The 15967-nt window shown below is 36.7% G+C and overlaps 1 protein-coding gene across 2 annotated transcripts in view; it reads right to left on the bottom strand.

Annotated features, from left to right (window-relative positions):
* Znf654 (zinc finger protein 654) overlaps positions 1 to 15967 on the bottom strand; it is an 84248-nt gene that overhangs the window by 50106 nt on the left and 18175 nt on the right. The window contains exon 2 of one of the 2 annotated variants that reach the window (XM_029563161.1): positions 5507 to 5652. In XM_029563161.1, the coding sequence (XP_029419021.1) occupies positions 5507 to 5652 (146 nt within the window). Of the gene's footprint in view, positions 1 to 5506; positions 5653 to 15967 lie in introns of those variants that run through there. The other variant, XM_029563162.1, reaches the window with a different exon arrangement.

Below are 15967 nucleotides of genomic sequence, written 5' to 3'. Positions count from 1 at the left end.
ATTGAAGAAAATAAAAATAAATAAATACATGGTATTTTATTACTATTGAAAAAATAAATAAAAGTAATAAAAAAATATTGACTTTAGGTGCAATACTGACAACAAAAATTCTAATGCAATAGTAAAGAACAATGTTGAGGGCTGGGATATCGCTCAGTAGTAGAGCACCTTCCTGGCATGGACAAAGCCCTGAATTCAATCCCAAGTACTGGGAGAGTACTCCTAGGGGAGGTGTTTAGTAAGGAAAGAGAATTAAGGCCACCGATTACTCCCCCAAAGCAAAACAATCTCTTTTTCCTCAGAGACAGAAGAAACAATAACAACAACAAAAAACCATAAATCTATACAGTGGATATTCCTCTCTAAAATAATGATTAAGAAAGATAATATGTGCAAAATCAGAAAAGATACTAAATAAGAGTTAATAATATAATTAAGAGTTAAGAAGCAGTTAAGAGAAAAACCAGAGGGAAATGTATTAGTTCAAAACCTACTGAAAAATTACACATAAAATAATTCTATGAGGTCATGTTAGTATAGTTGAAGGCTACACAGCAATAAACAGTGCCAGATTTACAGTTTCATTTACCACTGTTTTTTTTTTTTTTTTTTACTTGTGAAACTTAGGAAGTAGCATGTAATCAATCTGAGAACAGATATGAAATTTTTTAAGTCTCCAAATTTCTCAATCCTCAGTTTTCTTATAACTAAGAATGACTTTAAGGTATATTTTAATTCAAATAAATACATATATATATACACGAATAGCAAAATTTTCATTTCTTTATAAAATACAACTTATAAAGGAAGTCACCTCAAGTAAAGTTACACAATATTGTGGTTGCTGATTTAAAATAATTTTCTACATGACTTCATTTCTAAAATATCTGAAAAAAATACTCAAGCATGAATAAAAATAGAATTCACTTTCATTTTCTGTAAAAATCACCTTAACAAACTACAGTTTTCAGTCTCGCCTATCTTCTCATTGGCATAATTATATGCAAGTTGAGAATTTTGTAAAGATGGGTGTATATACACTACTACCAGGGAATATAACTTAAAAATTTATATACAACATATATATATGCATATAATTACATGCCTATGACAGAATCTTAGACATAGCTCATCTATACACTTTTAGTTTTTTCAGAATAAACATTAAACATATGATATAAACCATGAAAATGAATTCTTCAAATAGAAACTAAATATAATAAATTCTATGAATATTCTGACTTCCTGTAGATACTCTGACATTGTTTGTCCTTCATAGGAGGATCTTCTGCTCCTTCATCTAAGTTATTCCTAGTATTCCTTTAAAGGTCAGCAAGTGTCAGCTCAACCAAAGTTTTCCCTGACATCCTAGACCAGGAAAAGCATTTGATACGCTCTCTCATTACACAGTACAATTATCCCAAAACTGCAACTACATAATAGTATAACTGGTTATTTACTATCTCTTAATGCTGAAAGGTGTTTGAGAATAGGACATACTTATGTCTGATTGTAGCCTTAGAACTAAGCACAGAGCTTTATTTAAAAAAATTAATTAATTAAAAAAAATAATTGTGTTAGCCAGGCGTGGTGGCACACAGCTGTAGTCCCAGCACTTGGGAGGCAGAGGCAGATGATCTCTGTGAGTTCAAGGCCAGCCTGGTCTACAAAGTGAGTTCCAGGACAGCTGGGGCTACAGGAAGACCCTGTCTCAAAAAGGCCAAAAAAAAAAAAAAAAAAAAAAAAATTGTGGACTTTGAAGAATTTTCTGGTTATTTTAGAAAAATAAAACACTATATCACAAACTTACTACTCTTTTAATGAGACAATCATTTTGTTATGTCCCTGTTTTTCTTCTTTGGAAAATATAGTTCACTTTTCTGTTACAGTAATTCAATTAATATAGAACTTCCTTTTAAAAAACAGTACTACAAGTTGGGTGTGTTGGGGTGCACCTTTATCCCAACACCTGAGAGCAGACACAGGCGGACTGCTGTCAAACAGAGGTCAGCTAGGCTAGCTGGGCCAACTAGGGAGACCATCTCAAAAAAAAGGGGGGGGTGGGAAGGACACACTACTACTTAGTAAGCTCAGATAACTTCTTTCATCTATCATTTTCCATTTTACAGAAGACTTGATGTTTCCTCATTTCTTTGTTTGGAGAGAGAGTATCATGTAACCACCACCTCAAATTCCATGTGTAGCCAATGATGACCCTGAATTTCTGATTCTCCTGCCTCTACTTCTTAAGTGTTGGAATTACAGGTATGTGCCACTACACCCAGGCACGCAACTCAAGATTTCATTCTTAAACTATTATTTTTTATATGAGCATCAAATAAGCTAGCAAAAAATACAATTTAAATTAACATATAACATTTTTAAAGTATTTCTAAGGGCTGGAAAGATGGCTCAGGAGTTAATGACACTGGCTGCTTTTGCAGAGGACCCATATTCGATTCCCAGCATCCACAAGGCCCCTAACAACCATCAGTAACTCCAGTTCCAGGGGAATCTGCCCTCTTGTGACCTCCATGGGCACTGCATGACATGGGTGCACTTACACACATGCAATTAATATATCCATATACATAAAATAAAAATAAATAAAAAACATTAAAAATTTTTTAAAAATCTGAAAGCTTTAAAAACTTTTGTTACAACACTATAGTTACCAATGATGATGCAGAAAAAAAGGCAGAAAATCCTAATAGCACTTTAGAAAGAATAATACTTATGCTTAAAATTAATTATTTTTCAATACTTATTTTCCTCAAAAATCAGTAGAAAATACTGAACTGTTTTGGTAGTCTTCAAAATAACAAAAAGATTCTTTGTAGTAAACATCAATTTTTGCCCTACCTAGCCAGATTTCTCTGATACTACCTGACAGACTTCTTGAGGAAACTGCCTATCTCTTCAATGAAGATAGCTCTATGGTTCTAAAAGAGATGCCCATGTAGTATCTTTGTCTCCCATAACCATGGGGTGAGACTATCATTAGAATGAACCAAGAATCTTACCACATTTTCCTCAACATACGATTATTCAAATGGTGGACATAGACCCAAACTGGGCCAGAGATTTTTCCAAAGATATTTTGGGAACTAGAAATGATAGGAGGAGGAGTTGGTTATATGCTTGGTTAATGAACTGAGCTCAATCTAGAACTATCAGAGGCTCTGGATAAATTAAAAAAGAAGATTAAGGATAGGAAGGAAGAGAATAGTTCTAGATGAGATTTTATTATGAAGCTCCTCGAATTAGCTCCAGTTGTTACTTTTCTATAGTTTAGTGAACTAATAAATTATACAAACCCTCATACATATGCTTTTCTCTCATTCTATTTATTTTCTTAGCAGTTTGAGTTATTTTTTTCAGTTCTAGAATCTTGACACAGTCCCATATTCCATTAAGCATGACAAAATACAAAAATATTTTTAAAGGTTTTTATTTATTTTTATGTTTTGTTGTACAAACATTTTGCTGGCATATATTTATATGTGCCATGGGCATGCGGTACCCCAAGAGGCCAAAAGAAGGCATTAGATAGTTGTGGGCACCCATGTGGGTGCTGGGAACCAAACTCAGGTCCTATGCAAGAGCTGCAAGTCTGCTTAACTGCTGAGCTATCTCTCCAGGCCCTCAAAATATTTTAAAATAATAAAGATGTTAATTTAAGCTTCCTCTTCCACATCTAAAAATGTCATACCCTAAATTTTCCCTCCTAAAAGTTTAAGCACATATAATCCATTTTTAAAGAAATACATACACATGTTCTCTACCACCACCACCCCTTCCTTTGAAACAGGATCTAGCTATGTAGCCCAGGCTGGCTTCAAGCTTGTGATCCTCCTCCTCTGTCTCTCAAGTCCTAAGATTTACAGACATGTACTACCATGCACAGCTTTACATATATTCTTTTAACCTTATTTTTTGTTTTCATCCTGTTTCTTCTTCAATGTTATGCTTCCAAGGCTACAGAATGTCACTTTTTAACCATCATATTTCTTAATCTCAACCCTGATTTTGGTATCTCATTATTTTTTAACATTGCATGACACTGTCTGAACGTTATACATATCTTCTCAAATCCCTCTGAAAATGCTATTAATTTTATATGTCAATGTTTTGGTTTCTCACATTAACACTATTCTCCCATAACTCTTTTTGTTTTGCTTCCACTGTATTTTTTTTTCATGTTGAAGGCAATCTTAAAAAGTCTGATGATTGTTTAGTAACCATTAGTATTGGAAAAATAAAGCCATAAGCAGAAAAGTAGGAGGAGCCCTAGGAGCATAAGTTTCCTTTTTTTTTCCTTTTATTTTTCTTTAGGCAGGGTTTCCCTGTAGCTCTAGCTAGCCTGGAACTATGTAGACCAGGCTGGCCTTGATCTCAAGAGAATCCTCCCTCCGGCCTCCACCTCCCAAGTGCTGAGATTAAAGGCATGTGCTATGCCCAGCATGAACATGAGTTTCTTGTTTAGTGAATTCTATTAGGGTAATTAATAGCCAGCTATTTCAAGAGGAATCCTCAGATGCCAGAATGCAAAGGTCACTGCACCTGCATCATTTAATTTCTTTAGAGGAAAGAAACCCACCTGGCCCTGAAGTTGGTAAATGGCCTAAACTGAACAATCTGCAAGTAATTCCACCCATATTCTCTCAAATGATGTCAGCTACTATGGACAATTTCACACTTTGCATGTTCACATTCTACACCTACTGGTGAAGAAGGCAAGGCTTCCTTCTTTAATCACTACATACTTTTTAAAACCTACAAATGAGTATATATGTACATAAAACAGTAAGAATTTCACAAATACTTAACCTTTGAGACATAATCTTTTCCTATGCATTATGCAGTGGTGATAATTTCACAACTCAGTGTTCTGGTATGAGTGCAATCTGAGGCAAAGTAGATGCAAACAGATCAAGTTTTAACTTGCTCTCCTGTATTTCCAGTACCACTCCTTTCTCCTTTCTGAACGCCAGAAAATCATGGCTATCTTTCTTTTCATTCACTGGTGATCCTTCCCTCTTGTCAGTATATTTCTCTTTTACTTCTAAATCATCCTAGTGAGCAGGAATCAAACACACAGAAGACCAGTAAATAATTTCAATTCAAATTTCTCTAGAAGCATTTTTAAAAACCAAGAGCTTCCTAACCTCTTTTCATCATGCTTCAAGGTTCCTCTACTAACTGCCACGGCCTCAACTGCCGTATTTGGAGACTTACCCTTGATTTGCCAAGGCAATATGCAGAATTAAAAAGCAATAAACAATGCTTGTAGTGACCAGAAGAATGTGTGTATGACTCCATTTCACTCTTATAAAAGTAAAATTTGTTCTTAAATGCTGAAAATTGACCCTAAATACTTAAGTGAAGAAATGAAAATTTCTTTCCTGAAGGAAAGACTTCAGGAAAGTTTTCTTCCTCAGAAGAAATACCAAAAATAATCTCAGCATGTTTAAAAATGTATGGATAAGAAGTAAAAAGTACTTACACAGCAAGACTACTTAAAACATATTGTACATGTTCACATTCATCTGGGAACGATGCACTGGCTGATGTGAAACAACAAAGTGCAGTCTGAAGAACCTGAAGCTGCGGTAAAGGAACCTGCCATCTTCCAGCATAATCTTCAACCACCTGAGAGAGAAGTATTCAAAAAGTACATTACTATAAGAAATGTTCCCAACTTATAGTCTAAAATGTAGATAAAAATTTAAGGATAAATGAAAATATTAGTTAGGCATAAACACAGAATAGGTAAGGAAAATGCCCTATACTGTTTATTTCACAGTATATAACTAAAAATTATCTTTGAACATGTGGAAAAAATGCAATATATGAATGACTATGTTCAACTGCCAAATCTTTATCAATCTTTGTAACTAATATTCTTTACCACCCATATCAGCTTTTGTTAAAAAACCAATTTTAGCCCAACATAGTGATGTATGCCTTTTAATTTCAGCACTTTTGAGGCAGAGGCCACCCTGATCTGCACAGTAAGTGCTAGACCAGCTGAGGCTATAAATTTTTAAAAATCAAAACAGCTATACAGAATATAGTAACAAAATTGGAAATGAGGGTCTAGAGAGATAGCAACATAGCACTTAAAAGCACTGGCTGGTCTTGCAGGGGACCTAGGTTCTAACTCCAGTATCCACAATGTGACTAACAAGTCTGTAACTCCAGTTCCAGGGGAATCTGATGCCCTCTTCTGACCTCTATGGGTACTGCATGACATGGGTGCATTTACATATATACAGGCAATACATTCATACATAAATAAAACATAAAAAGAAAATTGGAAATGAACATTTATTATTACCATCATTTATAAGGCTTTAAGCATTCTGTCAACAAATGTTTATAAAGATACAGTAGCATGATACTGTGATTATGAATATTTATACACCATATTATGGAAAAGAGTCCAAAATACCTCAGGCTCAACAGATAACCTAAGCATCCACTGTTTTTACAATTTTCAATGAAGAACAGGGGAAAAAAATCATAGCAAGAATGTCATAGGGCTGAGGAAATGGCTGAGTTAAAAGCACCTGTTGCACAAGCAAGAAGAACTGAGTTCAAATCCTCAAAGCCCACATAAAAAGCAGGCATGGTCATGTGTATGCCTGTAAAACCAGTGCTTGAAGGGGAGGGGAATTGATTATTGCCAGGGCTTGCTGGCAGCCAGTCTAGCTCCATACTCACTGAGAGGCCCTGTTTCAAGAGAATAAAGCAAATGAGAGAGCTAGATACCAAAGGTCCTGCTCTGGCATCAATGTATGTGCACAGGTTGTGTGCATCACAAATATACATACACATACCACTAAAACACACAAACACACACACACAGTAATTTGTCATTTTGAGCTTTCCTATTAGAGTAATTTTGTAATGAAAAAATCTAAAGTTAAAGTCTTATCTTAAAACATCAAAAATGATTTCAAAGTAGATTCTAGTAAGGTAAAAGTCATTTGGAATCTGGAAACACTGAGAGCCCAGTACTTTTGGGTGTTTAATAAATCATGTTCTTTGCTCAACTCATTACTCCTTAAGTTGATATTTTTATAACATGGAGTGTTTGGGGGTTCTGGAAAGTGGAGCAGGTGCCTCTGCATCTTCACATTCCATGCAGTCTTGAAGATTATTTTTTGAAGATCGAGAACTATATAAACAAAACATGCCATAACCTTTATAATACAAATGGCAACTGTCACAAACCTGTTATAGCCTCATGTCTGAATTAAATGTTTAACATTCTTTAGTTCAACTATTTTCCCAATGGTCTCTAAAATTTTCATTTTTTCTCAAGAACCTATCTATCCTGTTCACAGTCCAAATGGTCATCATTTTCCTTTTAAGCATGGTATAGAATGGAGCATAAGACTCCAAGCTGATGCAATTCACAATGCCACATTCCCATTTCTGACTATTACACTAATATAGCTTGAGGGCAGTCTGGATTTTGGTTTTCCACTCTGCAAAAATGCTGTGCTTTTTGTACACAGATCACTATTAAAGCAGTTCTCCCAATCTTCTAACTTTCCATCTTCCCATTTGGAGTACCAGCCCAAACCTTTAGTCATGTATTATTAATCCATTAGCACTTACTCGCAGTTTGAATCACTTACGAATATGAAATAGTTCATCATGTCTTCAAGAGTGCACACAAAAAGGAATTCATACATAAACACATATTGGGGTCAAGTTCAGATCCTCCAGTTATATACTAAAAGACTACTAATCAATATCTTTTATTTATCCGTCCATATGAATATCATGAGGAAATACATATATTAAGTCTGCCATGGCTTCTGTATCTACTATCAATAACATTATTTTTTAAAAATAGAAATATTTTAAATGATCTGATTTGATATACTCATTGATGGCAAAATGATCAGGATATGATCTACCTACCGACAAACATCTATTCAAAAAACTATTCAGTAATTTCCCTCTTTAAAAATTTTTTTCATTTGTTTTGTTTTTAGTTTATTTGTGTAAGTGTTTTGCCTGCATTATGCAAGTGTACCACATGAGTGCAACGCCCAGAGGCCAGAAGAGGGTGTTGACCCCCTGGAACTGTAGTTATGAATGATTGTTGGCAGCCATGTGGGTGCTGGGAACCGAACCTGGGTCCTCTACAAGACTACCTATTGCTCTTAACTGCTGAGCGATCTCTCTCTCCAGCCCCAGTAATTTCACTCTTTATACTTTGTGCCATAGTCAAAGGTCCTCATAACCTATATGAAAAGCAGCTTACCCAAATCTGTCTTGACAACAAATCTTCAGTTCTGTCAATTTCTATAAATATGACTGAATACAAAGTACTAAAAGTCTACCAAGATATGGTTTGAGAAATTTAAATGTATTTGAAGACCTCTCCCAAACTTTCCTTACCCATTTTGAGTTTTAGTCCTTTTACCCACCAACAGTTCTTAACTTGAAGAGAAAAATTATCCACCTTGCAGATGAGATCTTAATGAAGTAGCCGTGTAGCTGTGCCTTTTTCTACCCAAAGTACTCAGTCATATTAACTGATTTTAAGAGAAGATAATGAACTTGCACAGGAAGAAATGAAATTAACTATAGTCAATATAAGAATGTATTCAATTCAGGGGGAAAAAAGACATCAAAATTAACTTCAGACCAAAAAATTAACCAACTATACATAAAAGTTTGAAACAAGTTCCAGATTTAGCACTATCATATTAAATGTAAATACATTTCTTAAAACAATTCAGCCTACATAATAGTTTTCACATAGCAATATGAAAAATAGCATACATAAAAAATAATGGGGGCTTCAGTGAGCCAAGTAATACAGTGAATTTAAAATAGTGATTGGATATAAGTTTGCCCCACAGGAGGGATTTCATACCTAGTACTGTACTGTAGTCAAAGGCCCAAGTTTGGGGGAGATGATAGGGCTTAGGTGAAAACTGCTAGAGGGGTTTTGTTTTTGCTTTTGATGAAATGGTCATGCTGTCAAATTGCCTTCTAAATATGTGTATGCCCACAGATCTATGCTGCTCTCAATTTTGGTTAGAGAAGCTTCTTTTTGCAATGGGTAATAGTAGTTAATGTAGAGACTTGTGGTAGATCAAAATACTGAGGATTAAAAACTCTGAGTACTCTGCTGTGGATGGCATATCAAGCTTCTCCCATCTAAGGTTTAAGGAACATCCAGGGAAACGGGGCAAAAAAAGAATGTAAGAGTCGGCAGATGGGGAGGAGAGGTGTGAAATGCTGACTTTTGGACATGCCATGGCTGTTTCACACATCAACTCACAGCAGCTGAGGTTACCTATACAAGGCCTGGACAAGATCCAGCATGGATTGAAGAAGGGTCCCCAAGGCCATCCCTAGTGGAAGACCTATTGGCAGTTGATGGCTGCAGAGAGAGGGAGAGTCACTCTTTGGTATTTTGCTGCTGGTAGGTTGTTCATGCCCCAATGTATGGCCCCATGCTCACGTGCATGTGGGTAGTACTAATTAGACTCAAGGGGTTAGTGACAATAAAAATAAGACATTAAGTTGGGAGTGAGATTCAGTGGGGGTCTTAGAAGGAGTTGGAGGGAAGTAATAGATATATATGATCAAAATACATTACATAGTGTCTTAGTTTTTTTCTTCATTGCTGTGACAAAACACTCTGACCACTACCAACTTGGGGAGGAAAGGGTTTATTCAGCTTACATCTCCCAGGTCACAGTTCATCAGGGAGCCCAAGGTAGGAACTCAGGGCAGGAACCTGGAAGCAGGAGCTAGAGCACAGTCCACAGAGGAATGCTGCTTACTGGCTCACTTCCTGGCCCCTGCTCAGCCTGTTTTCTTATGCAACACAGACCCACCTGCCCAGGGGTGGCACCACCCACAGTGGGCTGGGCCGTCCCACATCTCTCATGACGAAGATGCCCCTCAGACATGGCCACAGGCCAGTCCAATAGAGGAAATTCCCCAACTGAGGCTCCCTCCACCCAGGTGTGTCAAGTTGACACTAAAGCTATCCAGCACACATAGCAAGGTGTGGTGGCACACACTTTTGATGCCAGCATGGGGGAGAGAGAGGAAGGTGGATCTCAAGTTCAAGGTCAAATGGGGCTACAGGGAGACCCTGTCTCATAAAGGACAAAAAAGACATTAAAAAAAATTATATAAATGTATGAAAATTTCAAAGAACAGCTAAAAATATTTTTTAAAGTTGAAAAAAAAAAAAAAAAAGAAGAGACTCTATAGCCTTATTCCACACTAAAAACTAAAAACCACCTTGGTTTAATTGACATTAGAACACTGTGAGTAGGGCTGGAGAGATGGCTCAGCAGTTAAGAACACTGGCTGCTCTTGCAGAAAATCCGAGTTTGCTTCCCAGCACCCACGTGGCAGCTAACAATGTCCATAACTCCTGTTCCAGGAGATCCAATGCCCTCTTCTGACCTCCCTGGGCACTGTATCACACAGGTGCACTTACATAATGCAGGAAATACACTCATAGACATAAAATGAAAATAATAAAAATTTTAAGAAGAACACTGTAAATAACTCTTTGAACCAAGGTAACTGTAATATGTAACATCAATTGTGACCACTTTACCATTTTATCCTGTTAAAACTGATCCTGCTAGTTTACACTTGAAGAATGGGCAGCATTTTCTATTTAGCTTTCTTATATTTTATTTTCAAAAAGTACCTTTATCTAAGAGGCAACATATTTTTTCTTACATCACCACAATTGGATTGTTTTCTATGTATTCTTCATAAGTAAAATAAGGACCAACTTCCTCTTTTTTTCCTTTTTTTTTTTTGTTTTTGTAGTCAACATTTTCTATAAACTGGGGAAAAGAACTAAAAAGACTATATTGGTTAATGGAAGACAGATGAGAAGACACCAAAAGATCAGCCAAAATTCTTATTCTATATCAATTCTTCTATTTTTGTCCTCTTTCTAAACTCAAGACAGTGTGACTTTCTCTTTTCTCTACAATGTTATTCATAAAATATGAATTTGGTCCTTCTCAAAATATACCATGGCAAGGACAAACTTTAACCGCCTCTAAAACTTATTTGGTCCAAAGGGGTGGGGTTCACAAAGCTTAGTGAGAACCACCAGCTGTAGGCCAAGCTTAATTGTACAGTTTGGTTCTATTCTCCTTTTCAAGTTCTCTGCATTGACTGTATGGACGGCAGGTCAGAGCATTTACATACAGCATGAAGGTCTGTGTATTGATCTGGCTTTCCCATTATAAACACTAAGTCATTTTAAAGACTTTACATCAACTCTGAACCCTGTTGATTTTCATTTGTTACCAATAATAAAGGAGAGAGTATTATTTGCTTCATAAATGCTAAAATTGGTGCCTAGACAAGAAAGCACCAATATATATATGCACAATATAAAGATCAAAGTAAAATGAAAGGTGGACAAACACTAACTCTAGATACCAGGTTTGCCCAGGCTCAAGATGAACTAAATTTTTCTAAAAAATATGACATACATTTATATTGGGGAGAATTAAAGAAAAATAAGAAGGCAACCTGAATAACATGGGGGGAAAAAGGACTTCCTTAGGAGTAAGAGTTCATTATTAAAAGACAAAAAATAAAAATGGCTCAGAGGTTAAGAGCACTGACTGCTCTTGCAGAGGGTGTGGGTTCAATTTTCAGCACCCACATGGCATGTATGAACTGTCCTTAACTCCAGTTCCAGGGGAATCTGAAGCTTTCTTCTGACCTCAGCAGCAATGCATGACCCGGGTGCACTCACATACATGCAGGTAATACACTCATACACATAAAATTAAAATGATAAATAAAATATTAAAAATAAATAAATAAAAAGGAGAGAAAGCAGATATTTACCAGAACTGTTCTTAGAGATGTAATCAGGGGGTAAAGGACCACTGTAGCTGTTACTTCTTAGAAAGGAAGAATCCTGATTTCAAGGGTACCTAACTGATGGAAATCTCAAGAGTGAGCCAGAGTGGAAATTGAACCCTATGTTAAAATGGTTTTTTAAAAACTGTGGATGAGCCAGGCATGGTGGCACATGCCTTTAATCCCAGCACTTGGAAGGCAGAAGCAGGCAGATTTCTGTGAGTTCAAGGCCAGACTGATCTACAAAATGAGTTCCAGGTCAGCCTGGGCCAGGGAGACCCTGTCTCAAAAAGACAAACAAAGTGTGGGGGGTGGGGGGGGAACACACCTTGAAGACTGAGATTACTATGCAAAGTAGTAAAAAATCTACATGGATGTGACAGGTAACAAAACAGGGAGAATATATGAAATTACCTGAAAACATTTCAGGTGCATTTCAAGTTGATAGTTAATACAAACAGAAATTGTATGGTAGAGCATAGTACCATAAAGGAAAGTGTTCAAAAACTCAAAGTTAGGCTTATGGAGAATGAAGAAAAGCAACACTGGAGATAAAGTAAGAGGTCTGCCTCAGGTTTAATGTTTGGGATAGTAAGATTTTAAGTCAGGAAGATGAGAGTGGATAGAAGTTGTTAATCTCTTAACATCATAGAAGTATATAGAGATAATGGAAGGACCAAAAAGCAAAGAGAAAGAAAAAGGAAGATGGGGACCCAATTTACAAGTAGAATAAAATTCAGTTATGTTTATCTAAAGGGAAATATCCTACTACTGCTAACAGAAATGTGACAAAATGGAATGTTTATGCTACAAATAAAGTACAAGACCTAGCCACTTAAAAGCAGAGTAAACAAAAGACTAGAAGGAATGAAGGATCTCAGAGGTACTCTTGAGCTGGAGAGATGGCTCAGCAGTTAAGAGCACATACTGCTCTAGCAGAAGATCAGAGTTGGGTTTCCAGCACCCACATATGGTAGGTCACAATAGCCTGTAACACGTTCCAGGGGATCTGATGCCCTCTTCTGGCCTCTGTGAACACTTGTGCTTGTATGCATATACCAACCCCCGAACACACAACCACATGATTAAAAATAAAATAAATCTTTAAAGGAGGTACTTTTTCATTGTGCTCCAAAGAGGGGAAAAAAACCTTCAAAAACATCTAAAGGTGCTTTATTCTACAGTTATTATATAAGCGACATAAATATGGAGCAGATGAGTACATTTATGATTTATTTCAATAAGCCTAAGAATTCCAAGGGAGTGGCAACAGCCCAGGTAACAAACAGAAAATGTCTTGGCACAAGGTTAGGGGCAGAGAAACATAGCAACAAGACTAGAACACTGGACTGTGCAGACGGTGGGGCAAGGATTGCACTTGGAGGTTTTTATGCAGCTAAGTGATACACACTTTAAAATAGGTCAAGCCATGCCACCACACAGATTCTACACTTACTTCACCACAAAAGTACCAGGACCCCCACAGAAGAAATAAAAATGAAAAAGTTCTCAGTATAGAGACTGAAGAGATGTCTCAGAATTTAAGAGCACTGGCTGCTCTTGCAGAGGAACCAGATTCAGTTCCCAGTACCAACATGGCAGTTAATGACCATCTGTGACTGCAGTTCCAGGGGAACCAGTGCCCTCTTCTGGCCTCCACAAGTAGTGCACACACGTGGTGCATTTACATACATGCAGGCAAAACACTCATACACATTTTAAAATAGTTAAAGTTCTTAGTATACCCTACTTCGAAACTAGGAAACATCAATTAAGACCTAGTAACATTTGCAAAAAGACACATTCAAACACTACTTTCAGCTATTTTGAAATTCATTATTCTTAAATGGGGATGAATATCCTCAAAATTAAGAAAAATGTATATTATTACTAATAATTAACAATTTCTATTTGTTCTCTTTTTTAAACAATGTACTAACAGGCTGGAGAGATGGCTCAGGTTAAGTACACTGGCTACTGCTTCAAAGGACCTGGATTTAGTTCCCAGCACCCATCTGGCAGCTCATGATCATCTGTAACTCCAGTTCCAGAGGATCCAACACCTTCCTCTGGCCTCTGTGGGCACTGTACACATAGTGGACTTACATACGTGCAGGCAAAACACTCATAGACAAAGTAAAAATAAATAATTTTTAATAAGTTTTTAAGAATATACTAACAGATGAACAAGAATGCACTAACTCTTTGAGCCAGAATACCCAAAACCATCCTGCTCATTTAATTTCTTATTTCTTCTACTGTTTATTAGTAATATTAACACTATATTCTCAGCTAATTCAGATTAGAACAGAACCTAATGCAATTTCAAGGAATTGGGGGCAGGGGAGTTCACATTCAACAAAGTGATGGATACTGTATTTCTCTAACATTTTTAGTAGCTGTTCCTTCAATCCATTTTCACTGTCACTCTTGCCAGGCCCTGTTATTCCATTTCTGACTATTATCAAAGGCATCTTTTTGGAGGTAGGCTTTCATTCGGTATCATCCAGTATTTACCTTAAATATTTTAAGATTAATGGAAGCGCTACTTTATCTTAATCTCTATTTATACTGTTCCATAAAATTCGAATTCCTAGACCAAAATCTAGATAAACCCATTCTTTCTAATCTTATGTTTATTACTAGTAGTTTTAAAGGCCAGTGAGGATGGACCCATGCCTTATGGTCGTCTTTGAACCCCACTTTTTGCACTAGAAAGGTAAATATTGGGTCTGACACTCTTAAGCTTCAGGGTCAAAAAAAACCTCTGGCCCTGACCTGGGTGGAGACATGACATTCAGATTTCCTCAAAAGATCACATTATGTACAATTGTTTCCTCCCTTAAGAGTTAACCATCTGGCCAGGAGTCTACTCCTCGGGAAATTCACCTAAAGATATGCTAAGGAGAGGGGAGGAATAATTACCCCTACAAAGAGAAAATGTATAGTTACTTCCCAGAAGCCCTTCCCTCACAGCCACTGGCAGAGTTTCCACCAAGCAGTATGTAATACACAATAGCCTGCCTGATTTTCTGAGTTATTCAGAAAAACAATTTTCTTTTCCTTCTTTCTATTTCTTTTTCAGATACTGGCTAAAGCCTGGGCAGGTTATCCCTGACTCTCTTTTTCACTGGCACTGAAGCATCTCTTCTTATGCCATTCAGCTGCTTGCCAACAACCACTGTTAAACATGCTGGCCTTTCTCAAACTCTCACTCAAACAGCACAGCTTTCTCTCTTCCTCTTGTCCAGCTCCAGGCTTATAGCAGTTGCTGAGATTTAAAGTTTTTCTGCCCTGTTGTTTTTCTCTCAAATGCTAATAAAACTGTCCTCAAGCTTCCTTCTGAGTCAGGAGTCAGTTTCGAAATTCTTTTATTAATAAACTTAAGAAGCCAAAAGAGGAAATACTTAATTTCTTAGTAACACTTGTAACTACCAAAGTTTCTGAGTTTATGTTTAGTCTAGTGGTTCCCAAACTTCAGTATACATAGGAATCAACTTCAGAATACAGAAACCTTGTGAAAAACACAGGTAGGCTGGACTCTGGTTCCACTGTTTTATTCCCTTAGACACCAGAACGGAAAAGTAAAGACATGATGGCATATACAAAATCAAAGTAAGTAATAAACTGAGGGAAAAAAAAATCAGTTTTAATATTCTCACAATTCTCTTCTACTTAATTTTTATACCTTCTTCCTATCTTCAAATTATTCTATTTTGACATCAGTCCTGAAAATAGGAGAAATATGCATACATAAATATATAGAGCATTCCAATAAAATCATTTAGACATTAAAAACTGCTATAGTCTCCGAAAGTTCATGTTCTGGTGTTAGGGTCCGTGACTCGGTGGGTCTCTTCTGGGGAACAAATGCACGAGTATGGAGATGCAAAAATCAAACAGAGTTTTATTAAACCAGCTAGCTGGGGCCAACCATCCTTCCAAGACACGCAGGTCTGGTTAGAGCGATCGACCCTGAAGCAATTTTAGGTAAATATTATATAGGCTCCCACAACCGTTACACAAAAGCCCGCATTCATACAGCCAATAGGTTCAAAGCAAGCATTTCACA

This window comes from Nannospalax galili, unplaced genomic scaffold, assembly GCF_000622305.1.
Source record: "Nannospalax galili isolate Female #2095 unplaced genomic scaffold, S.galili_v1.0 scaffold293, whole genome shotgun sequence".
NCBI lineage: Eukaryota > Metazoa > Chordata > Mammalia > Rodentia > Spalacidae > Nannospalax > Nannospalax galili.
This window is presented reverse-complemented; position numbering and strand designations above follow the sequence as displayed.